Source organism: Desmodus rotundus, chromosome 5, assembly GCF_022682495.2.
Source record: "Desmodus rotundus isolate HL8 chromosome 5, HLdesRot8A.1, whole genome shotgun sequence".
NCBI lineage: Eukaryota > Metazoa > Chordata > Mammalia > Chiroptera > Phyllostomidae > Desmodus > Desmodus rotundus.
The window spans coordinates 6,528,888-6,554,112 of record NC_071391.1 but is presented as its reverse complement, the minus strand read 5'-3'; the positions used below and the strand labels follow the sequence as shown (position 1 = coordinate 6,554,112).

At 40.9% G+C, this 25,225-nt stretch overlaps 2 protein-coding genes across 4 annotated transcripts in view; one reads left to right on the top strand and one right to left on the bottom strand.

Annotated features, from left to right (window-relative positions):
- The window catches only part of ATL3 (atlastin GTPase 3), a 40,865-nt gene extending 39,482 nt beyond the window's left edge, over positions 1-1,383 (bottom strand). The window contains exon 1 of the mRNA XM_045183469.2: positions 1,268-1,383. The gene's annotated coding sequence lies outside the window, so the exon portion shown is untranslated. The remainder of the gene's footprint in view (positions 1-1,267) is intronic.
- Positions 1,384-1,692: 309 nt separating this feature from the next.
- The window catches only part of RTN3 (reticulon 3), a 46,645-nt gene continuing 23,112 nt past the window's right edge, over positions 1,693-25,225 (top strand). The window contains exon 1 of one of the 3 annotated variants that reach the window (XM_071221395.1): positions 1,693-2,014. In XM_071221395.1, coding sequence (XP_071077496.1) covers positions 1,876-2,014 — 139 coding nt within the window. In that variant the 5' untranslated portion in view covers positions 1,693-1,875. Of the gene's footprint in view, positions 2,015-14,774; positions 17,007-25,225 lie in introns of those variants that run through there. The other 2 variants (XM_024574017.4, XM_045183467.2) reach the window with 2 other exon arrangements.

Here is a 25,225-nt window from a genome sequence, read left to right as displayed (position 1 = left end):
ACTGGTAAAACAAGAAAGAGCAGGAAGGAAAGGTAGCTTCAAGATTGGGACCTAGCACAAAGATCTCATGTAAAAATCTGAAGGGTCTGAAAAGACCACCCAGACCACATCAGTGTCTTGATTTTTAGCTCCTTTTCTCTGCTTCTAGATACCATGGAAATGGGTTTCCCTTCCAGCCAGAGTCTCCAGATTCTAGCAGTTGCTGTCAGGGTTAAGGACTAGCATCATTCACTTCCTTATCCAGCATCTACTAACATAATTTTTTTAAATTTGTGCATCTATCAGAATAGGCTTAGTCATCCGTTTGGCTTGTATTTCCCCTCGCCATCTAAAGGACAGAATGCTGCAGTATCAACTGATGCTGTAAGTGCCAGCGTAAGATATTTGCCACAACGTTATTTTGGGCAATATCCTTCTGTGCCTCTTTTCAGAGTATTGCAATAGCCAAGAGTTTTTGTCCTGCGTGGGCTTTACCAGACCTTAAAAACTGTCAAGGGCAGATGCAGACCACTGTCTGTTCTAGAAGATTTCCACTGGTCAGATTGCTTTTCCCTTCAGTGGCTGCCTGGCTGAGTACCTCACCCTTCATGAGGCAGCATCTTTACAGGATCTGCTGATCCTGCAATTGCCCTGTGGGTCATCAAGTGAGGCTTTAGCAATAACAAAGCTTACAGCCTTGGTTTTTTATTATTTCCAGTCTGTGTTCCCCTTTGTAAAAGAATTATGCACATTTCAAATATTTTGACGAAATGTAGGGAGAAGGCTTTGAATTTTGCAAACCAACCGAAGAGAGGCCAAAACAAATAAAACCCAAAATAAGCTAGATATCTGGTTTCAAATACATTTTCTGATAAGGAGCCCTTTTAGGCAATGAATAAAATTCAATCATGTATTTTGTGCCTTATTCTCAATTTTTAGCACCTCATTTACCATTCCCCCTAAGCATAGCCAGGATGTTATCTTCTGGCTCTCCTTTTTTCAGTAACTCAGGTTTTTATCCTTCGAAATTTGTCTTCTCTACTTGATCACCTATTCGCAGGAAAGGTCGACCTTAAGACCCAAGGTGGACCAGACACCTCTTTGGGAACAGCAGCAAGGAGATACGAATTTGAAGCAGGTTTTGCGGCTGCAATGCAATGTGATTGGAATGACTAATAGTTTTTCTGTCTGCACAGCATCCTTTTCCACATACCAAAAGGGAGACCGTGCCATCTCTGCCTTATGGTTATAAGATATTATGACATATCCAGAAAAATTCATAAAATACCTGGTGGAGTGGGCCCACTCCGCACTGTGGTTTTCACTTTTCATTGGAGTCACAGGTGGGAACCCATCGAAAAGACAACGCCTCTGGAATTGATGGGAAGGATATTCTCCACCTAACTGAAAGCAAAAAGAAACGTCTGTCGTTAAAACACGTAATCTGCCAACCCTAAAAATATTCATAGTTATGAAAGAACCCTAATCCGCAGGACCCCCTCCCACTTAGGTCGCAGTGGCGGGCGGGGCTTGGTGCTTGACCACGCCCCTTGCGCCCGCTTCTGGAGGGGCCCGGCGGGAAGCCAGTTTTGCCCCTCCTTCCCTGCGGGAACGCTGAGGGACCGTTCCTGCGCCTGCGTGGTGCGTCGCTGGTCGCCTCCAAGCGGCCGCCGCCCGCCCCGCCGCCCCCCCTCCCCCGCCAGGGCCTTTTGTGCGCCTGCGCGCTCGCGCTCCCGCCCTCCCGCTGTCCTCGGCTGAGTCAGTCAGTCTGTCGGAGTCTGTCTTCGGAACAGGAGGAGCGAGCCGATTTCGAAGAGACCCCTGCCCTATTACTTTCTTTCCCCTCCCTCTCTCCCGCCCCACATCTCTCTTCACCCCTTTCGCCCTTGCGCAGCCATGGCGGAGCTGTCGGCGGCCACTCAGTCCCCGTCCGTCTCCTCCTCGTCCTCCGGAGCCGAGCCCTCCGCGCCCGGCAGCGGGAGCCCAGGATCCTGCCCCGCCCTGGGGGCGAAGAGCTGCGGCTCCTCCTGTGCGGGTGAGGCGCGCCGTGGGAGCTCGCCCTTTAGTAGGGGCGTGGGGTGGGGGTCAAGGGGAAGGCAGATTACCCTTCCTACTGGAGGCTGCAGCCCCGGGGACGGACGTCTGGAAACGGGCTAAGGGGGAGGGGAGCATAAGGTCGTTCAGGCGGTGAGGAAATAACGGGGTGTGAAGAAAACAGGTTAGGGGCGGGGAGATATTCTAGAGAGTGGGCGTTAACACTAAGACCAGTTGGGGAAAAACACCAGATCGGGGGAGCCGTCCACCGAACCGGGGTGATTTAGGAGGAGGATTAGAGAGATTGAGAGGATTGGGCAGGTTTGGTCGTAGGGGGAATGATTAGTTACGATTTTAAGGGGATGGTGGTGGCTGCAATGCAAAGGGTTGCGTTGCAGGTTTGCACAGGTGTTGACATAAGCAGACATTCGTGGTAGTCGTCCAAAAATAATTTGGGGTTGCCCGTGGGGAGGACGAGGATGTTTACTGGAAACATTGGGGCCGTTTTCTATACCGTTTTTATCTGCCTTTAGTTCTCTGTAGCTAGACTCCCTAAATGCCCAGTTTTTCTGAGGCTGCGAGGTAGAAGGAGGCGTGATGAGAATAGCTCAGGGAAGATTTGGGAGGGAGCTGCTGATGGTCCAAGATGGATCCGTGGCTGCATCTGCAACACAGCCTGCTCTTCCCTGGCGCGGCGTGGGGGTGGGGACGTGCAATCAGTCGCTTATATTCTAGAAGATAATAAACAGAGTCAGGCCCAGCCATCACCACATTTTGATGTCACGCTCTCTGTGGGCTGCTATGGATCGCAGGCTAACAAAAGGAGGTGTTTACCGCAGATAGTGGGGAGGGGGAGATACTCAGACAAAGCAGGGGCTGGGGGAACCCCCTTCCCTCTCTGTGAAAGACGAGGAGGGAAACTGCAGGCCGCTGTTAGTTTCCATTGTATACGCGTCTGCCGGTTGGTGGGAGCTGGCTGGCAAGCTCCCCCGGGCGGAGATCTGCAGTGCAGATGCCTTCTCGAGGAGAAAAAAATGCACCCTGAGCAGGTGGTGGTTTTTAAAGGAACTCAGTCTTCGAAGGAAAAAAAAAAAAGAAAGGATTTTTGTCAGAGGAAGGGCCATAATCTTGGGAGAGTATAGATAATGTTGCTCTCTATTCAGTTACCTTAAAAGGTTTTGAAAGATTTTTAAATGCTTCGTTGTCTCCTTTTGCCAGAATCTGGGGTCGATTGTTATGAAGAACTTAACATTTCTGATCTTAGCTTTAAATATATTCTCCGCGTGTTTTCTGAACGGTGGGCTTCCCACGTGAGAACTTTGGTACCCAGAAGGATTTTCCAATGTGGTTATGGCCATTTCAGTAGAAACAGTAGAGGAGGAAGCTTCTGCAAGGTCAAGATTAGCTGCCCAGATAAAGGCATGAGGCAGCAAATTCAGAACCCTTGTTCTCTTTAAACCACCAGTGTTTCTCCTTCAAATTTTTGTGCTCTGGGCAAAGGTCCAGGTGAACAGCAGCTTCCCTATAGCTTAGCAACTTGGTGTTTTGGCTTTAATCACTTGTCATTGCTTAGTGTTCCGTTGTTGGCCCTTTTGTGCACATCTTTGGATTTTTCTTGATTTAAAATTTTTTACTCACCTGAAAAATAAACTAGCTAGATTCCCTACCTTAAAGCCCTACCCATTGAAAATATGTATTAATATTGTCTAAAAATCATTAATGCATTTTGGTGGGCCCAATGTAAGATCCTCATTTGTGGGGTCACTACTTCAATTTAGCTTAAGTCATTGTCATGTGTAGTCATCATTTCGCTGCAGAAGCTTTTATCCCTTGAAAAATGTTTTCTCAATTCCTCAAAGGAAATGTCACAGGTTTCTGCACCATGAAAATAAGATGGACTTTGTCATTTACAATGGATGCTAAGAAAAATCCCCCTGGCTTGTTTAAAAATCTCTCTGTGGGTGGATGTCAACCTTCAGCTTCACGTATCTCTCCAAGTGGGTAACAATTTTAGAAATATTTGCCCTGGCTGGTTTGGCTCTGTGGATTGAGTGGACTGCAAAGCAAAGGGTTGCCGGTTTGATTCCCATTGGGGGCACTCATGCCTGGGTTGCGTGCCAGGTCCCCAGTGGGGAGTGCGCAAGAGGCAACCACACGTTGATGTTTCTCCCCCTTTCTTTCTCCCTCCCTTCCCCTCTCTTTAAAGATAAATAAATAAAATCTTAAAAAAAAAAAGTTTCTACCTAAAGGTAGAGAATGAGTGGCTACTCTTTGGTCCAGTGCCTCAGATAATAGTGCAGCTGGCAATGTAGTGTGCTTGGAGAAGGAGGTCGGGGGCCAGGATTGGCTTCCCAGATTTCTGTCTCTAGAGGAAACTGGAGACTTCAAGGCAGAAATTTGAGGTTAAGGTAAAAGAGACTTAGATATTTAGTGTTCTTTTCGGGGTGAAAGTTGCGTTTATCAGACCCTCAAGTATAGATACATGTCTGTTGTCTAAATTTTAGAAGTGTTTTAGTTTACTCTGTATAACTTGCTGGAGACTTCTTTATTGTTGCTATGAAAATCGTGTTGCAAAAATACAGCTGCATTTCTTGTATCTGTTCTTGGAAATTAGCTCAAAGCAAAAGCAGCTTGGACAATTTTTTTTTTTTTTTAGTTTTATGCTTTAAATAATTCTTTCATCACTCATGATATTGAGTTGTTATGTATACTTTTTTTTTTAATCCTCACCCAAGGACATGTTTATTGATTTTAGAGAGAGGGGAAGGGAGGGAGGAAGAGAGGGAGAGAAACATGATGTGGTAGAGAAACATAGATTGGTTCCCTCTCATTCCCTCCCTGACCAGAACTGAACCCTCCACCTAGGTATGTGCCCTGACCGGGAATCAAACCCGTGACCTTTTGATTTACTGGGCAGTGCTCCAACCAACTGAGCCACGCCAGCAAGGGCATTGTTCTGTATACTCTTTATGGCATCATTTTCACACTTTGTTCTAACAAAATCAAATGTATGTAATTTGTGTTTTTAGTCTTAACTAGAAAGGAATCTGACCACGTGTTCCACGCTGACTTTATGTGTGTGTATATCCGTGTCCAATCATCCGTGGCACTGAAACATGGTGGTAAACACAGGCTTGAGCCCCGGGGACATCTGGATTAGAGTTGTGACTCTTACTAATTACACGACCTAGCGCACGCCCTGAACCTCAGCCATGGGACCTAGCCACATTCGCCTTGCACCCTCAAATCCTAGCCTTCATTCATTGAATTACAATACCTGATATTTGATGCATCTGTTTGCAGATTACAAACTTCTGCACATAGATACAAAATAAATTGTAAGTGAGGAATCATAACCATCTTCATAATAAAGGAAGATCTTAGTACCTTTTATCTTTCTACAAGTGAGTGTTTCAGTTTTTGACCCTTCACATTAATGTCTTAAAGCTGCTGCCTCTTTCGCCTAGCTGGTCTGTTACAGACGTGGGGGTCATGGGCAGGGAAAGCCAAGAGGTTTCGTATGTGGCTTGGCTTGACATCTATGTGCTTAAATATCACCTGCAGCACTCTGACCATACTAAGTGTAGTTAGGATACATTATGAAACTCCTATCACTGGAAGCAGGAGTGCAGGAGACAGCAAAAAATGGTTACGTCAGTGTTGTTTACAAAGGCCTGTTGCTTTGGATGATTTTTATTCCCCAGGAATAAAGGACTTCTTATAATGCTATTTTCTTTTAGGGTCAAATTCACACGTAATTTAACCACTTTGACCAAACAAACCAGTCCGTGCATATTTAACAGGCATACCTTAACCAGAAATTGAAATCTCTAGGGGATTGGTTATTAAGTTGTGGTAAAAGCACCGGTGTTTTTATTTTTTTATTATCTTAGAGATGGTCTAAAAACAAAGTAAAACTAATATAATTGCTTTTATTGTATTTTTTGGTAAGGAAATTATATATTCTTCCTGTTTAATCCCGTGTGTTTCAAGCACTTGTAAGTTAAGTTTGGTAGTGGAGTAATTGGTGGCGCATCATGGAAGGGAAAAGGGAAAGTTGAGGTTTCCAGTTTTGTTTGAGCCAAGAGGTGGTTTGTTCTGTAGAAAGGGACTTCTCTTTAGATTACCCACAGTCCTAGAGTTGATTAGCCATGCATATTCGTCGTATATATTTAGCTTATATTTTGTGATCAAACTTAGCTTATAGTTTATTGTTAATGATGAATTTATAATTGCCTAAACTGTACAGACTTGTGACCAATATATACATTTCATAGTATAACTTTTTAAATAAAAATTGCCAAGTTGATATTATGTTTATGTAATTAACTCATTCAGAAGTTGCCCAGGAAACGGACTTACCTGTTCTTCTGTTTGTTTATAATAGCTATTCTAGAATTATTTTGAATCATTTGGTATGTTATAGATGTTTTAGAAAAAGTGTGTATACTAAGTAAGCTTAGCCATCACCAGTATTGCTTGTGATTGCACTATTGAAGTCTTTTACTACACATCTGTGACTTACGTAAGATGTGTTACTCAGTGTTACTGCATTTCAGAGAGAATCCCTTTAAATACTGTGTAGGATTTGCATTTGTATTTTACAGTATTGGGAGGGGAGCTTGTCAGCAGGTAGCCCACTCTTGTGGTCTTTTTAAATTTCCAAGAAATACTCTTAAAAAAAAAAGATTTTATTTATTTATTTTTAGAGAGAGGGGAAGGGAAGGAGAAAGAAAGGGAGAAAAGCATCTATGTGCAAGAGAAACATCGATCTGTTGCCTGTCAAATGCCCCCAACTGGGGACCTGGCTTGCAACCCAGGCATGTGCCCTGACTGGGAGTTGAACCAATGACCTTCCGGTTCATAGGTCAGCGCTCAATCTACTGAGCCACATCAGCCAGAGCTCCAAGAAATAGTCCTAATCTGTTTTCTCCCTGTAAAAATTAACTCAATCTTTTCTTGTCCCTGTAAGCACATTATCATAACCTGAGCAAGAGAGGACAGTGAGCTTTTTGGCATGTTTCTCATTGGCAGCTTGCTCTTGAGAGGGTACATTGAAGGGTAAACTAATACAGAGCTTTTTTTGTCCTGTTACTTGAAAGCATTTCAACAGTGAGCAGTGTCTTTGTTTTACATAGGAAGTAGAAATATTTAACTTTTATATCTTTAGATTTGTGTATTGCTTATGGTTAAAGTTGTGCCCATACATTAATTTAATAAATATTCAAGCATACAGTAAATCTCTCTTGTTAGGTGCTGTGGGATATAGGAAGGTAAATAAAACACAGATCATATCATCCCTCTAAGGCAACACTCAGTAGCAGAAAGTCTTGTGTTGTGCTTAATCTGTGAGGTAGCCAGGTAGCGATACATACCTCATTTTACAGATGGACAATCAGGTGCAGAGACTGAGTGATCTGCCCCAAGTGCCAAGGCTGTGATGCCGAGGGTAGGATGAATCTAAGGGGTCGAGGGCCCAGTTCAGCTCTCTTTCCATTATATGCACTGTCTGTAAGGTTTGAAATGTGATCGAAATGGTTCGCTCACCCCTTAAGTTACCAGTTTTAACTTTGAGTTAATTTCCGGTTCCATGGTTTGTAAGCCAGGTGGCTTTTTGCTCCGCTGCTCTGCAGAAACTTCTCTTGTCAAGTTCCCCAGTTATTTTCCTCATTGTTAAGCCCAGTGGTCACTTCTCAGTCGTCACCTTAAATGCTCTTTCCACAGCTTTTGGTGGCATCGATCCATCCCTTCTCTTTGACGTACCTTTGTCATTGAAATGTAATTCACATAACATAAAAAGCACCATTTAAAAGTGTTTTTTAGTATATATGCAAGGTTGTGCAACCATCATCACTAATTCCAGAAAACTTTACCACCCCCTAAAAGTGACCTGTTACCAGTCACTCTCCATTCCTGCCCCCATCCTTGGGCGTAAACAGTAATCTACTTTCCGAGCCTATGGATTTCCTACTGTTGGGATTTTATATTGCTGATTCTTTATCTTCCCAACATCTGAAGTTCACAGTGCCCCCGTACTCACTTCTCAGAACTTTTCTCTATCTGTTTTCACTGGTCTCATTTATGACATCGTCTCGTGGTTTGAAGTACCATTGATGACTTCCAAATCTTCATCTTAGGCTCCATGTCTTAGTAGCCATCTCAAGCTTACTGTGTCTCAACTGAACTCCTGATCTTTCTTATAAATCACTTTCTCTCACAGTTTTCTCCATCTCAATAAAAGGCCATTCTGGCCATCTTTTTTGCCCAAATCAAGAAGCTTGGAGTCATCCTTAACTTTCTTTCCTACATAAAACTATCAGCAAATCCTACTGATTCTACCTTCAAAATATATCTGGTGTCTGACCAATTTTCTCACCTCCACTGCTACCTCTCTAGACAACCAGGCTATTATAGCTCCTCTGGATTATTACACTTGCCTCCTAACACCTCCGCACTTTCTCCCTTGCCTCTCTCCCATCTGTTCTCCGCACAGCAGCTGGTGCAAATCTGAGAAGAATTTCAGTAGGATCATGTAACTCACGGGCATGTGCTCCAGTGACTTTCTATCCCAGAGTAAATGCCACACCTTTAGAGGGCGTATGAAACCCTATAATATCTGGCCCCAGCCTCCTCCTTGATCACCCAGCTTCAGTACGCTGACCGCCTTGCTATTCTTCACACCAAGAATACCCTCGGCCCCAGAGTCTTATTTGCTGTTCACTCTGTCTAGAGTGCTCTTCTCCCGCATCTTCTTTAGGTCTTTGCCTGGCCAGCTTATTTAAATTGAACAAGAGAAAAAAAACTCCTCATAGCCCTCTCCTGCATTATTTTTCTTAACTACTTGTCATAATCTATCTTACTATATTTGACTTATTTGTTATGTTTATTGTCTTCTATACCAGAATATGAGTGGTATATGAGTGGAGAATATAATCTCCATCAGAGTGGAGATTATTGCTGTTTTGCTCACTGTTTTATCCCTAATGCTTGAACAGAACCTGGCACAAAGCAGACCCTTGGATATTTTTGAATGAGAGCAGAAACCTTACTATTTTTGTTCTGCAACTAAAACTAGTCCTTGTTTCATAATAGGTGTTCAGTAAATGTCTACGGAATAAATGAAGGGACAGAGAAATTCCAATCCCGGAAAGGCTTTCTGGGATTGCGTAACTTTCACAGGGTTCATGAACCACTATAAATTCCTCTCATTCAGACACCTCAGGTAAAGAACAGTCGTGTTACAAGCTTTACAAAAACTACCCTTGTGGAAACTGATATATCCATTTAGGTACTGAGGAGAGAGTTTTTATGTAAGTCCGTAAAACTATGTCTGTAATAAATATAACTTACGTTTAAGTTTGGCTTCTTTCACTATTATCATTATTTGTGGACTCTAACCTATTTTCCACTAATGGCATTACCTCAGTAATGTGTCTTTTTATAACCACTTGAATGCCAAATTTTGGTCTATTAGAAAGACTCACTTCCAGGTAGTTACAGTAAGAAGGAGGTGGAGGTAAACACGTCTTGCCTCCTCACACAACCACAGCAAAAATTACAATTAAACTACAAAACAGCTATCACCCAGAATTGTCAGAAAATTGAGCCGTATGGAATTCCAACAACCAAGGAATTAAAGAAGTCACATTCATTCAGACAGGTAGGAGGGGCAAAGACATGAAACAGGAGGTCCCACACCTACGTCCGGTGGATAAAAATCAGGAGGGGTATTTGGGAGTGAGGGATCCCAGCCCCACACCAGATCACCCGACCCAGGGTTCCAGTGCCAGGAAGGTAAGTCCCTATAATTTCTGGCTGTAAAAACCAGTAGGTGTTGGGGCAGCAGAAGAAACTGCAGGATTCTCAGGCGTCTCCTCTCAAAGGGTCAGCAGTGGACTTAGGATTTATGCAGGCTCACTCCCTCTGGGCTCCAGCACCAGGGCAGCAGCTTAAAGGGCACCACTGGCATACGGGGAGAAACTGAAGTGTCTGGCATCAGGACAAGTGCTGGGAGACAGCTTCCTCCCAGACAAAACTCCACAGGCCGAGCAGCAGCCATTGTCCTTTCTCTGAGCCCTCCCCCCCACGGAGCCACAGAGCATGCAGCACCGTATCTGAGACTCCATCAGCCTGGCTCACAGGGGACGCCCAGGCTGTTCCCTAAGGCTCTGCCCTGTCCAACTTACAGGTGCACTTTTCTACAATAGGCCACGTAATAATGCGTAGAAACAAACACAGGGAGGCTGCCAAAATGAGGAGACAAAGAAATATGGCCCAAATGAAAGAATAGAACAAAACTCCAGAAAAAGAACCAAACGAAATGGAGAGAAGCAATCTATCAGATGCAGAGTTCAAAACACTGGTTATTAAGATACTCAAGGAACTCATTGGGTACTTCAACAGCATAAAACAGACCCAGGCAGAAAAAAAGGTTACACTAAGTGAAATAAAGGAAATTTTACAAGGAATCAACAGTATAGTGGATGAAATGGAGAATCAAATCAGTGATTTAGAACATAAGGATGAGTGGAGAAAATAACTATGGGACATTTACACAATGGAATACTTACTACTCAACGTAAAAAAGAAGAAAATTTTACCCTTTACAACAGTATGGATAGACCTGGACAACATTACACTAAGTGAAATAAGCCACGCAGAGGAAGACATATCATATGATTTCACTCATGTGTGGACTCTAATGAACAAGCAGAACTGACAAAGAAAGTGGGGCCAGACTCATAGACGGAGAGCAGGATGACAGCTGGGGTCGGGGGAGGTCGGGGTGGAGGGACTGAGGGAAAAGGACTCATGGACGTGGACAACAGTGTGGTGATTGCTGGGGGGAGCAGTGTATAAGTGGACTAAATGGTAATGCCATTAATTTCCATCTTACACCTAGCAAAATCTGAGATTTTGATTTAATCCATTTTGTACAATTTTTGGAAATGGGTAAGACAGTTCTAAAAGTACCCATAGTGCTATCTGAAAGTTGGGTTATTAAAATATTTATAATCAGTTTCCTATTTACGCATTACATTTTGTTTCTGTTAGACTTTCTAGTTTTGTTTCTTTTGCAACAAGAATTCTGCTTGTTCTTCCTCTTAGATTGAACATACATTTACTCCATAAATGTACAAAAGACAGCTCTCCAACTAGTGTTGCAACAGAAGAGTGAGCATCTTCATAGTGAGCACTATTTTGATTTATACTGGAGGAAACTACTAACTAAAAATGTCTTAGAGATTGGTTTTCACCAAACATTTGTTAAGCCTCTGTAATGATCAAGCCTCCATATTCTGCGCCTTCTATTAATACCGTGTGCCGGCCATAATGTTCTGTGCCTTATGTAAGATGGTCCTTAACCCTAAGGTACTTCCAGTCAGCTTGGAGTTTATTTCCGGCAGCAAAAAAAATGAATTTTTAAAAACTAGATACTAGATTTTATCTAGGTTTATTGGTTCCAGAGGACCAAAACATTATAATTGATCTATTTTTAAAGTGGATTGATTGATTGATCTGCCAGAGAAGTATCAACTTGTTATTCCACTTATTTATGCATTCAGTGGTTAATTCTTATATGTGCCCTGACTGGGGGTTGACCCTGCAACCTTGGCGTGTCAGGAGAATGCTCTAACCAACGGAACTACCCGACCAGGGCCATAATTGGTCTATTTTTATAGTAGTTATGTTAGCTCTAAATCAATAAATAAAAAGTAACCTGCCCGTTGAGTGTGGGAAGTGCTTAGTGACTTGCTTCCAATGAGCACAGTATGGAAGGGCAGGGAGCAGTGCCACAGTGGAGAAACCTGGCAAAATTCCTCAGCCAGGGGATCAAGGTTAACATCATCAGTGATGGGTCATATTGCTAGCATGTACTTTATTTTTATTTATTTTTATTTTTTTATTTTAGAAAGAAGGGAAGGGAGGGAGAAATATCAATGTGAGAGAGAAACACCAATTGGCTGCCTTCCACACGCACCCCAGGCGTGGGCCCCATGGGTAATCTTTCCGTTTGTTGGACAGTGCCCAGCCACCTGAGCCACAAGGGTCGGGCGATGGCATATACTTTGGATATGATACGACGAGGATGGCCTTTCCCCTAAGTAGTGTTTCTACCCCAAAACCATCTCCAGTCTAAAGCTAAAGAAACAAGACTACAAAATGTGATGTGGGCCCTGGCCGGTGTGGCTCAGTTGGTTGGAGTGTGTCCTGTAGCAGAAGGGTTGCAGGTTGGACTCTCAGTCAGGGCAGTGCCTGAGTTGCAGGCTCAGTCCCGGCACCAGGGGATCCACGGCATGTGCATGCAGGAGGCGGCCAATGTATGCTTATCTCTGGTGTCATGTTTCTGTCTCTTGAGAGCAATGAAAATATGTCCTCAGGTGAGGATAAAAAGAAAAGTGCTGTGGTATCCTGGATGGGACTTGGGAACAGAGAAAGGGCACTAGGGAAAAAATAATGAGATCTGAATGAAGTATGGGTCTTAGTTATTAATGCTGTATCAATATTAGTTGTGACAAATGTACCATCATACTAATTAAACAGGTTCACACTGGGAGAAACTGGGTGCTGGATATAAAGCAACATTGTACTTTCTTTGGGCCTTTTCTGTAAGTGTAAAAGTTTTTTAAAAAGAAAGAAAGCCTTAATCATGAAATAGATAAAACGTTGGGGAGGCAAAGAGAAGTCTACTTTCACTGCTTCTATTGACTAATACAATGGAGGTCCTGGTCAGCACAAAAAGATAAGAAATGTCTAAAGTCTGAGGGGAAATCAGTCTGCCTACCCCTGCAGATCTGTTGGAGGAGGAGGCACTAGTTAGCTCCGTTTAGCAACTTCTGAGATGACAAAACGTTGTCGCCAAGCATTGCGATCTCGAGAAAGACCGGAAAGACTGCCCATCACTGTGGCCCAGTTATAGAGCAGGAAGAAAACTGTAAACGATAAAAATAACTTGCTTAGATATTAGAATATTAATATTAAAATATGTCTAAAAGGTGATGAATTTCTAATTTTCATTTATGTTAATTTTAGGTAGAATTTTAAACACTTTATGCATTGGAAGATGCTTCAATACTCTGTAGAAACTAACATACACAAAAAAGCTTTAGGCTCAAATGTAAAAATTGTTCTACAGAGTTGTTCCTGAAAGTAACTTGCTTCTCTGTCTAAAAAATATAGCCTGTTGAGACCTATATAATTTTATTAACCAACATCACCCCAATAAATTCAATAGAAATTTAAAAAGTGGCCACCAGGAGCAATGGGTGGAAATAAAAAGAGAATGAAAAAAAAAAAATACTAATGAGTTTGCTTCCATTAATGCCAAGAAAGTAAAATTTAAAAAAATAATAATAGTCCTGGCTGGTGGCTCAATGAATTGAGTGCTGGCCTGGGAACCAAAAGGTCACAGGTTCAGTTCCTAGGCAGGGCACATGCCTGGGTAGCGGGCCAGGTCCCCAGTTGGGGGGCATGTGAGAGGCAACCACACATCAATGTGTCTTCCCCTCTCTCTAAAAATAAATGAATGAATGAATAAATAAGTAAAATCTTAAAAAAATAATATGTTTAAGGCATTTGCATTCCTAAAAATCTTCCCTTCCACTCTGCCTCTCCCACTAGCTGCTGCCCTGTATTTAGTTCCTCCCTTTATCACCCATCCTACTGTTGGGGCTTTTAAAAGTTTTATTCACTCTGGCCCCACCCCCTCCACCACCCTAACTGCAGAGTTGTCAGTGCTAAATTACTTGATGACTTAATTTCATTGACTCATTTCAAAGTCTTGACCATTGGTTTTTGACCTTTTTTTTTTTTAAGATTTTATTTATTTATTTTTAGAGAGGGGAAAGGAAAAGAGAAAGAGGGCAAGAGAAACATCAATGTGTGGTTGCATCTTGCACGCCCACCTGCTGGGGACCTGGCCCAGAACCTAGGCGTGTGCCCTGACTGAGAACCAAACATGTGACCCTTTAGTTTGCAGGCCAGCACTCAGTCCACTGAACCACACCAGCCAGGGCAGCTTTTGACTCTGTTAATCATTCTCTAAAGTGTTCTTTCTCCAAGTTACACCATTTTCCCCTGAATTGGCCGGTTATTCTTTCTTGTGCCTGTTTAAATATTGGTATATCTCAAGATTCCATTGTAAAACCTCTGATTCTCCCTGGACACGTTCATTCACTCCAGTGGTGTCAATTTATGCTAAATGTTACCTTGCAGGTATTCATCTCTAGCCCTTTCCACTCTCCTGAGCCTGTCATAGTGGTACAATTTCCACTGAGAAGTGCCTTAGACAACTTGTTTTTCAGTGAAAGCTAATATAAGGAATTCCTTCTTTGTTCTGTACCCCAGTCAGTGGCATTTCATTTCGTCCTTCAGTCCTTTGAGTTTTACTTATCCAGTCTCCAACATCCAAATGATTCCAAGTTATGTGTTCTGTCTCATCAAATCTATCCCCTCATTCCCGTCCTCACCACCTTACGTCACGCCCTCCTGTCTGGTCAACATTATGCAGTAGCTTTTCAGTTGTCTGTACTCTACACTACTGCTGGAGTTCTTTTTAAAATACATGTCCTATTGCCACTCCCTGAACTTTTAGTGATTCCTCATTTCACACAGGCTGTAATCCAAATTTCATTACATGGCCTTTTTTATTTTTAGAAAGAGGGGAAGAGAGGGAGAGAAACAGCAGTGTGTGGTTGCCTCTCACACGCCCCCCACGGCGGACTGGCCTGCAACCCAGGCATGTGCCCTGACTGGGAGTCGAACTGGCAGCCCTTTGGTTCGCAACCCATGCTCAATCCACTGAGCTACAACAGACAGGGCTCATTACCTGACTTTTGAAGCCATTTGGAATCTGGCCAGTGGTTCTGTCTCTCCAGAATGCCTTCCCCTTCCTTGTTTACCTTTACCACCAGGTTTGCCAGCTCTCCTGCGTTTTACCCCAGTGACTGTTTCTGGACCTGGCTACTTTAAGATAATGTTTGGCTTGATTAATAGAATTTGAGAATTAAGATCACTACTCTTGGGTTTAGTTTTGTGTAGCATAAATGTGGAGTATGAGTAAATTGGGGTTTTGTAAGTTAGAAGACCTCATGCAATATTGTTGCAAATTATTAACCGGTTATCTGGGTTCTGTATCAGGATAGATGCTATGCATAAAAATGTGTGTGTTGAAATTTTCCATTAGGAGGAGGTGTTAGGTGGAGGTGAAAAGGCACTTTCATAGGATCTTTTTTGGCATTGGGCTTAGCACTTGGTTTTTCAAGTTTATTCTGATTTAAATCACCAGTTAACAGATATAATGTTGAAGGTAAAATGCATCTAGGAATGAACCCATCTGGAAACATTAAAGAAATAGATAGAGATCCTTACTTAAAAAAGGAAAGGTCAGTTTTTTGTTTGTAGGAGTAAATGTAATATTACATTTTAAGATAGTTATAAAGCATTTGGTTTTTAAATTCTGGTCTTGTGTTACTGAATTACTGCTTTGTCTGCCACTAAAGTCTGCCTTGGAGCTCATATGCTCCGTATTTGTTGACTAAATAGTTTTCTTAAATTAGTACTTGCCGGTATAGCTGTGGCCCATTTCTTTAAAGCAGTCTCCTCATTTTAATATTTCTAATATTCCAAAAACATTTTTATAACTGCAAGAAAAAAGGAGTTAACAAGTAAAGATTAGTATATTTAGGCACACTTTTGGAGGGTTTTGTTTTTTACTGCTATGTTCATTAATTTTTTCCCCATTTTTCATGTATATTCTTGGTTTGTCTCATTTTTTTTAAAAGACTTTATGTATTTATTTTTAGAGAGAGGGGAATGGAGGAAGAAAGAGAGGGAGAGAAACATCAATGTGTGGTTGCCTCTCATGTGGGACCCACTGGGGACCTGGCCCACAACCCAGGCACGTGCCCTGACTGGGAATCAAACCAGCGACCCTTTGGGCTACAGCCCACGCTCAATCCACTGAGCTATATACACCAGGCAGGACTTTTTTCCTTTTCTTTTAAGGGCCAAACCTTGTAGTGAAAAACAAATCTCCTTCCCATGCCAGACCTCAATAAAGTCCCTTTTGCTAGTCCCTTTTTGTTGCCAGTTAACAGATGTGGGCACGCTGTAGGCACTTCTGCCCTTTGCTTTTCAATGTATCAACACATATATTTCAACATCTGTACCTGAATCTCATTCTCTTTCATAACAGCAAGTATTAAATTATTTAGTCTTCTGTTGATGGTCACTTAGATTATTTCTAGTACTTACAACTATTGCTCTTACGAATGTCCTCCTACACATGGCTTTGTACACACATGCAAAGATATCTGCAGGTTAGATTCCCAGAAGTATAACTGCCGAGCTAAAGAACAGGTGCGGGGGTTGTGGGGAAGGTATATGCCTTTAAAATTTTACTGTTTCCAAAGTTAGAGGAGTGTAATTTAGAAGGTGAAGATTGTCATGTAATCCTATTTTCCCTGTGAACTGTGTTATTTTTTTAAGTATTCAGGGTCAACTTTGCCTATTTGTCAGCTCTATATGTTTAAATGCTTATATTTTAGTGACTAACTCCACTAAATGCAGTTTAAACTGGTTAAAAGCAAGTATCAGTTAATAATCAGATACCTATTTTTCCTCTCCCACAAAGAGTTGCAGGGAAGCATCATCTTTCTTGATTGTTTAACAGTATTAGGAGTCCCTCTTTTCTTCCTTTGAAGGTGAGACTGTTTGACTCCACCCCCCCAAAATGGATTAACTTTTAGAAATGCATCTCAAAATGAAATAAGGTTTTGTTATCAGGTGAGTGAAAACAGTAATTGGAAATAAAGACTTGGGTTTTCCCCTCTTGCTTTAAACCCAATGAAATTATGATGTTTGGCCAAAATAAAATAAAAGTTAAAATTCCTTTGTGAGGTTGTCAAATTCTCATGCTGTATATTTTCTTTCAGATTCCTTTGTTTCTTCCTCTTCCTCTCAGCCTGTATCTCTATTTTCGACCTCACAAGGCAAGTCTGTCATTTTTTGTGTGTGTGCATTAATAAAAGAAAAATGTTGAGAAAGAGGCTGTAACTGGGGATATGAGGCACAAGTTTTCTATTGCCCCCAAATCCCATTCAATAAAAACTAATGAAAGCCAGTCCTTTATATTATTTAGCAGTTTCCAATGAATTTCCTATAAAGGTTAATAAAGTAGAATGAGGCTAGGTGGACCCTTCAACATAGCACAAGCTTGAATTGAGATGTGGTTTTGAGTATTTCTTGAAAATAAAAGACTCGCACAGAATTGAACAGATAGAATTGTGGCTCAGGAAACAACCCACTCCCAGAATCCATTTAACTGGATTAACTACTGATCGGTAGTTCTGTAACTGCTTTGGGGAGGTACTAGATTTGGAAAAATTATAAAAGTGTGCTTCCATTGCACCAATACACTATGTTAGCTAGAGTTTTTTAGTGTGAAATTCTCTGAGACTTGTCCCAAAAGCTAGGCTAGTTCTAAATTGCCACGGAACATTGAACAAGGCAATTGCTTTTTTGGCAATTGAGGCTTATTTGCCTACAGATTATGTTGTGGCTTTGTTGTTTGGTTTTTTTTTTAAGATGTGCCAACTAGTGAGGAAGGGAATGTGTGTTACCTATAGGTTTGTGAAGGGGTAGCACTGCCAAGGAGCTGGAAGAGAGAGTGCCGTGTGCTTCATTGGTTTGCACTAATGATAAAGTACTGTTTCGCTTGTGCTGTTGTGCTATTCATCAAATGTAGGTCAGTGGAAAACCCTTATTTTAAAAAAGGTAATTAAACTCACTAGATAGGCCTAAGAAACCATGTGCAGACAGTTAATTGTCCTCGCTAAATTCTCTAGATGCAAAGTCTGGATGCGTGTTTGTTAGGAAGACTTTGACCTTAAAAGAATAAAAACATAATGGGATAAAATTAATTTAGTAAAATTTTTTCTAGGTTTAATCTGCTTCTTAGGAAGCCTTATAGATAATTTGTTGCTTTTAATTCCGGTTGCTAACATTAGAGCCCCCAAACTCTTTATAGTGTGCCTTATTGTGTGAATTTGGTATCTTGTGGGTCAAATCATCACCTTTGAAATTAATGTGTTTACATTAAAAGATAAATATTTTGTGAATGTTAGCAAGTAACTCAAACCTACAAAGTGATTCTTAACATCAGGAACCCAACCAGAATGATATTTTTAATGAGTTTTTTCCCTCATTAGAAATTTTAATAATTCAAGTAAATAGGTATTACATTGACTCCACTCTGGGAAATAAACCAGTAAAAACACACTGTAAATAGAACAAATAATTATTATATTTCTCTACTGTAAATATTTCAGACATTTTAAAATACATCCTTTATAGTTAACAATTTTCAGTCACTTTTTTAATATAGAAGGGTAACTGATACCCTAACAAGTGTAACAGCGCAGCCCAGCACAACATCCCTAACATATGGAAAGTTGAGAAGATAGCCACCGTTGCTTTAAAAACTGTTTTAATCCTTATTAGGAAAAATTACCCATACACTCACACAGAATGGAAGTCAATAAAAAGAATTTTTTTAATTAAAAACTAATGTTGGAGTAGGCTTAAGTTTACAGTGAGTATGAGAGATTGTAAAAGAAGATAAATTTGTCATTCTTTCTTTTAGCTCTTGTGGAAAGAGTTATTTTGACCAGGATAGTGTTATTGCTAAAACAGTATGGTAAAGAGGTGGTTAAGAATGTCATGTATCTGGAGGTGTTTCAATCTAGCCTCTAGTATGACGTTTTCTTTGGCAAAACAAACACACACACAGAGTGGAAAAGTAACCACTTGCTGCTCTGCTTCACGGGCAGGTCTAAAGATCAGCCTGCGCAGTTGTTTGCAGTAACACCTTGGCAAGCGATTAAGTGTGTTCTAAGGTAGCCGAGACTGGTGCTTCTACTCTGCCCCAATAAAAATAAGAGAAGAGGAAGTTGTTGGTGTACTTGATTAACTGAGTTAGAACTCCGGGGAGAGTAGCTGAGACCAGTCCTGCCCCGCACAGGCCTTTCAGAGTGACTGCCGCCACCAACAGGCACCTTGAGTCAGCCCATTACTGGCACCTCCCCTACTAACCTGTCTCTGGCTTGCATATCCCTTAGCGTCATACCTTGGAGAATTGTGCCTCATTTTTATATATACCTAAACCACATTAAGCAATATGTAGCCATAATTCAATGGGACATTTTCATGTTTAAGAATGACAGTTTTAATCCTGAAATACATACTTATCATTATGGAGCTTTGTGAGATGCATGTACCAAAACTGTTATTTTAGACTGAGTAAAGAAAGGAGTTAAATACTTCAAAAATAAATTATATAATATTTATTAAATCGTACTACTTTGAAGTATATGGCTACTTTAGCTAGCAGTTTAAGCTTTTTGAAAGCTAATGAATAGATTTGTGATGAGAATGTCAGTGGAGTAATCAGTTTTAACTCCGGAGTAGATCTTTTGCTTATTGATTCCTTTTTATCATTAAAGAGTTAAATTTCAGCCTAATCCCTGAGCATTTCCAAATAGAGGAGTAAATTTTAATAACGTTGTCCTGTACACTAAAATTAAGGTATTAACAGAGGTGTAGATGTAGTGTGTGGCTGATTTTATTGAGCTTATACTGTGTTCAGTACCTTGTATGAATCATCTCATCTAATCTTCATAGCCAGTTTTGTGGAGGAAAGATTCTGGCTCTTTTACCAATTGAGGAAACCAGGATTTAAAAGGTAAAATAACTTGCTTAAGGTCTCACTGTAAGTGACATACCTAGGACTTCAAAGCCCATGCCCATAACCACTACCTACTATAAAGATGATAAAGTATATTAGCTGCATTTTAGGGCTTACAGATCTTTTTAGAGATGTCATTTTGAGATTAATGTTAAAATCACGAGAGCTGAAAAGAGAAGTTACTATTTTAACCACATCATCACTATTAGTTTTGCAATTTAGTATCATTTGGGGGATGTATTTCTTCCATCAAACACAAAATCAAACTGAAATTTGGTTTCTGCTTTTGAAACCTTTAATAAAAGTGTAGGCTAGAAAATACTATGATTTTCTTTAGAAAATATTGGAAGAAAAGTAGGTAAAAATAAAATTGGAGAGGATCTATAAACCATGTAGAATTGGAAGCGCAGTTTCAGTAATCAACATTTGCATTAAATTTGGGTGATGCAGTAGGCATCTGGAATAGGAAGTTAAACACTGAACTTTGGGGCAAGCATTGAGGAAAAAAATCTTGCCAGTTACAGCCTTTTTTTTTTTTTTAAACAAAAGCAAAACATTTTTCTTTGTACAAAAAGAGACTTTTTGTTTAAGGTCTAGCTTGGCTGCAAAGTGTCTGCTGGCTAACTTCCTATTTTGATGCTGTGGCTGAAAGTTGCTGATGTTGTTTTGCACGAAAATTTGTCTTTATTGTTTTGTGAATATGAGAAAATTCAAGTGTAGGAAAACCTATACCTGAATATTTCAAGCCTCCCTTGTATGAATACGCATAGTATACGTATGTGCAAAGTAAGTCAGTGGCTGCTTTCAGGCTGGCAGTCTTTGTCCACTGATGTGTATGGTTTTTCCATGTTACAGGTATCCTTTCAATTAAGAGTAATGAATGCCTAAGAGAAGTGGGGGCGGGGCGAGCAACTAGTAACCAAATGGTAACAGATTTCTAAGCTATCCGCTCTTCTTAGGAAGAACTAAAGGACAGTTTGGGGAATAAGAAACAGTAAAGAGAAGCTATTTTGAAGCATAGGCATGTGTTTTTCTTTTCAGTTTGAATACATTACTTGATGTGTACAGAGCATTCACTTGGAAGTTGTTTTTTCTTGTTGTCATTTCTAACTCCCACCTTGACCTGTAAGATGAAATATTAAGGGCGTAGAAGAGGGAAAATTTTTCAATTCCACACCGTGTGATCTAGCCAAATGCAGCTCTTCCTTACTCCAATCCAAATGTCAGGTTAGTGTACTTCAAAATCAGCATACAGATGTATCCAAAGCAGGCACCAAGGACCGCTCCTACCCCATCCCCTGCTAACCCTCCAGCTGTGCTCAGGGACAAAGAGGGTGGCAGTGGCAGTGTCCCCTGAGGGATGTTACAGTACAGCTTTCTCACTCTGCTCTTCCAGAACTAATAAAATAAGTCAAGGTGTGGTTCTCGAACCAGGTTCATTGCCTGGGAAACTTGTTCTGCAGAGTCTCCTGAACTTTATCCTCTGGAAATTCTGAGTCAGGGAGTCAGAGATAAAAAGCCCGGGAAGCACCAGGTGTTGCTCTAAAGTTTGAAAGGGACCGTAAAAGATGGTGCCAGAGGCTGTTTCTGTGCTAGGTTATTAACCCGCTCAGCTAGTCAGACATCGAACTAAAATGTACCTGGACCTTGATGGTGATAAAGATCATTTGCTGAAACATTTTGTTCAGGAAGCTTCTATCCTTTCAACATTGGCTTACAGTTTTTTTATATGGGCTACCTTAAGTGTCTTTATCCATGTAGAACCTAGCATAGTTCTTGGGTTATCTTAGGCATTTGGTTTGTACTAACTGATTTAGAAGTTGCATCACCCAAAATTTTGAAATAGATAAAAGCTCTTTAACTCCTTCCTTTTATTTGTGAATGATAGGGGGGAAATTGTCTAAAATTCTGAGTGAAGATTTTCTCTATTATGTAGCAGGTGAAAGTGGTTATGATTCAACAGTGTCTTTTTTTCTCTCCCCTAATAAAAAGGCAGATGGTCTGGAGTCTCTGTATCAGGAAATATATATATACACATATATATTAAAAACGTGGTGTTTGGGGACATTTATTAAGAATTTGCTAAGTGCCAATTACTGTTCTGAGCACTTTGCATGTACTAACTCACAGCAAGTCTAAGTTAGGTGCTTTGGTACCCCCATTTTCCAGATGAGACTAAGCAACTTGCCAAGGCCACACGATTAGTAAGCGTGATGAAAAGATTTTGCATCTTTTAATTGGAATTTTTGGTTTGGGAATTATCCAGAAATTTAGAATACGACTGACAACTTAATTTTCTAGTCTTATTTCAGAAAATAAACTTAAATGGAGACTTAAAAGGATTTAGAGTTTAAGAAGATAAGGATAAGCAAGGAGCTCAGCACTGGATAAATTTGGGGACATTCTGTGATCATTGTAGGGTTCTGACATTTTTACTGCTTACCATATGTAGGTGTATAACCCTTGTTTGTTAATAGAGGAATGCCATATTTTTAAGTGATTAGAATTCTTGAAAATGAATGTGCACATGAAATCCCAGGACAGCAAATAACTAGGTAATATTCATGATGAGGGAATTTTTTGACAAACATTTGTTTTGAGTAACGCTGAAAGTCTCTTGTATTACATATGAATATCTGAGTCTTTTGAAAGAGAAAAAGGGTAGTGGACATTTTCTGAGATGTAAGATAATCCATAATTATTTCATCAGCCAGTTTTACAGTATACAGGGTTTTTTTTCTTTTTTAAGATTTTATTTATTTATTTTTAGAGATGGGGGAGAGAAAGAGGGAGAGAAACATCAATGTGTGGTTGCCTCTCTTGCACCCTCTACTGGGGACCCAACCTGGCCCACAACCCAGGCACGTGCCCTGACTGGGAGTCAGATTGATGCTCAATCCACTGAGCCACACCAGCCAGGGCCAGTGTATGGTGGTTTAAAAACTAGCAATCTTCAAACTCCCTGGAGTTTTCTGCCGTTTTACCAGGTACAGACTTGGACAACATCAATGATTGACTAAGTGCCATACTGACTAATTGGGATAGTCCTCACTTATGGGAACTGTTCTAAAAGGCCTATTAGATTCTGATGTTTGTTCTGTTTGACATTTTCATTCCTTTATAAACTACTTCCAGCCCAGTTTTTCCATTGTCTTGGTACAAGTCAGGTCTGTCCAAGTTTGTTAAGAGTTTTAATTAGCCAAGGAACCTCTTTTCATTTGCTGAAATTCTAAACAAGATAATTCAAGTTAAAGCACAGATGACTTATTTTGCTCCGGGTGGGAAAGTTTGATTGACAGTCATGAGAGCTGGCACCTGCAGCTCACCATCACTGAGGGATTACTGCAGCAGCGCACTCTATTCACCCTCGAAGCTTGCCCCCCAGAAGACACTACCACCCCAGACACCAAGTCACAAAGGTGTTAGGAAACATACCGTAATTTTGTGTATGTAAGAGTTATATCATATTACAGAATCTTTATTAGCCTGCAAGGCAGTCACATGGCATTCGGTATGAGGCTTGTTGGTATTATGAAGAGAAGATTTCTGACCTAATCTTCCAGCTCCACCCCAGATAGTTACACATCTCACTCAAAACATTTGGAGTATTAAGAGTTGCAAGACTGGGGAAACTGACAAAGCATAGAACGTTTCTACCATGCTTCCCATTACCCCCCCCCCACACACACACACTGTGGGTATTCTCCGATTAGCAGCCAGTGTCCGATGCTTTCTTTTTTCATTTCATCAAGGCCACCACCAGATCACCCCCATCTTACTTACTGCATTTGCTCATTGCCTGTCTCCTGCTCCGCTCCTGCTCCACAGAGGCAAGGATATTTTCTATTTTGTTCAACTGCTTTTAACCTAGTTTCTAAAACAGTGTCTGGCACATGCTAGGCACTTAATAAATATTTGTTGAATTGTTACTAATTCATTTTGCCCACTTTGGCCTGTAAGATGACAGATTTGAATCATCTGAAATCTCATAAAACACGTAAGCTGAGCATGCTGTGGAAGGTGGGGTCAGTTTTGCACACCTCAGAGTTCCGTTCCTGTTGAAGGGAGGGGTTCCCAAACAGTGTTACTTTCGTCCAGAGTTAGTCCATTGAGTGTGTCCTGGTAGAAACAGTGACTAGTAAATTCAATAACAGCACATAGCTCAGATTGTGGAATATTTCTGATTTACACGTAGCCTATACAGTTCTTTACATTTCAAGTTTTTGAACTTTTAACCTACAATGCTGAGCTTCACTTAAATCCTTAATCCAGTCTTGCTGAGCAACCCTACTATACAATGATAGATGTGACCATGTTTACTACATTGGAACTACATACGAATTACGGCTGGCTTCAGACATTTTCCGTCTCGCTAGTGCGGTCTGTGCCCCCACACTGTTCTCTTCCGTTTACAAAGACTTTTTACCCAGATCACAGTTTTAATATCTAAATGTCTAGTCCCTGTTACATCAGTTTTATAATAGTGGGATTTTATTCATTGCACTAAGATACATTCTTTCCATGTTTATAAAATGACTTTGAATAAAATCATAATTTTTCTTTTATATAATTATCATTTCGTTTCTCATATGACAAAGAACATAAGCTAAGGATAATCCCAGAAGTTTTTCTCTTTTACATCTTCCCAATTTCTCATTCCCATTCAAGGCATTGCTGTCCAGAGTCTACTTAGGTCTCACCTGTCGGACCTGAATCATTCATATGGAATGATTTAAGACCTTCTTTGTTCCAACTGCAAAGATACAGCAGTATGTAAGTGCCAAGACAGCGTCTGCCCTTGGAACAGTTGTTCTGATCTTCTTCCCCAGTAAAAACTTGCTAGATTGGGAAGTTAGACAACATTGTATAAATCAGTGGGTTCTGTGGTATTAATAACTGATAAGCCTTAATTAATGTATACTTTTTTAAAGGATATTTTCTGGTTTGTTTGTTTTAATTTTATTTATTTATTTTTTAGAGAGAGGGGAAGGGAGGGAGAAAGAGAGGGAGAGAAACATCAATGTGTGGTTGCCTCTCTCATGCCCCTCACTGGGGACCTGGCCCAAAACCCAGGCATGTGCCCTACAGGCAACCCTTTGGTTCGCAGCCTGCACTCAATCCACTGAGCTACACCAGCCAGGGCTATTTTCTGTTTTAAAAGGATTTAACTCTCTCGAGTTAACTCTTCTTAACCTAAGAAACCAATTCGCATGGTTCAGTTTGGTTAAATTGGCAAGTTGATACAAGAGAGTTTGGAGCAGGCCAGCTTTTTCAGTACCTTTAGTTTAACCCTTGAGGCCATCTATACCTAGGATCAATCCTCCCAGTAGTCAGAACAGTAATTCTAGTCTGATTTTTAGACTTGGGGCTGGGGGCGGGTTCTGCTGTATCTCCTGAAAATCAAAAGGAACTCTGGTCACTAGTTTGTCTTCTCAGGTTCTCAGACTGTTACCAGCAGATTTATAG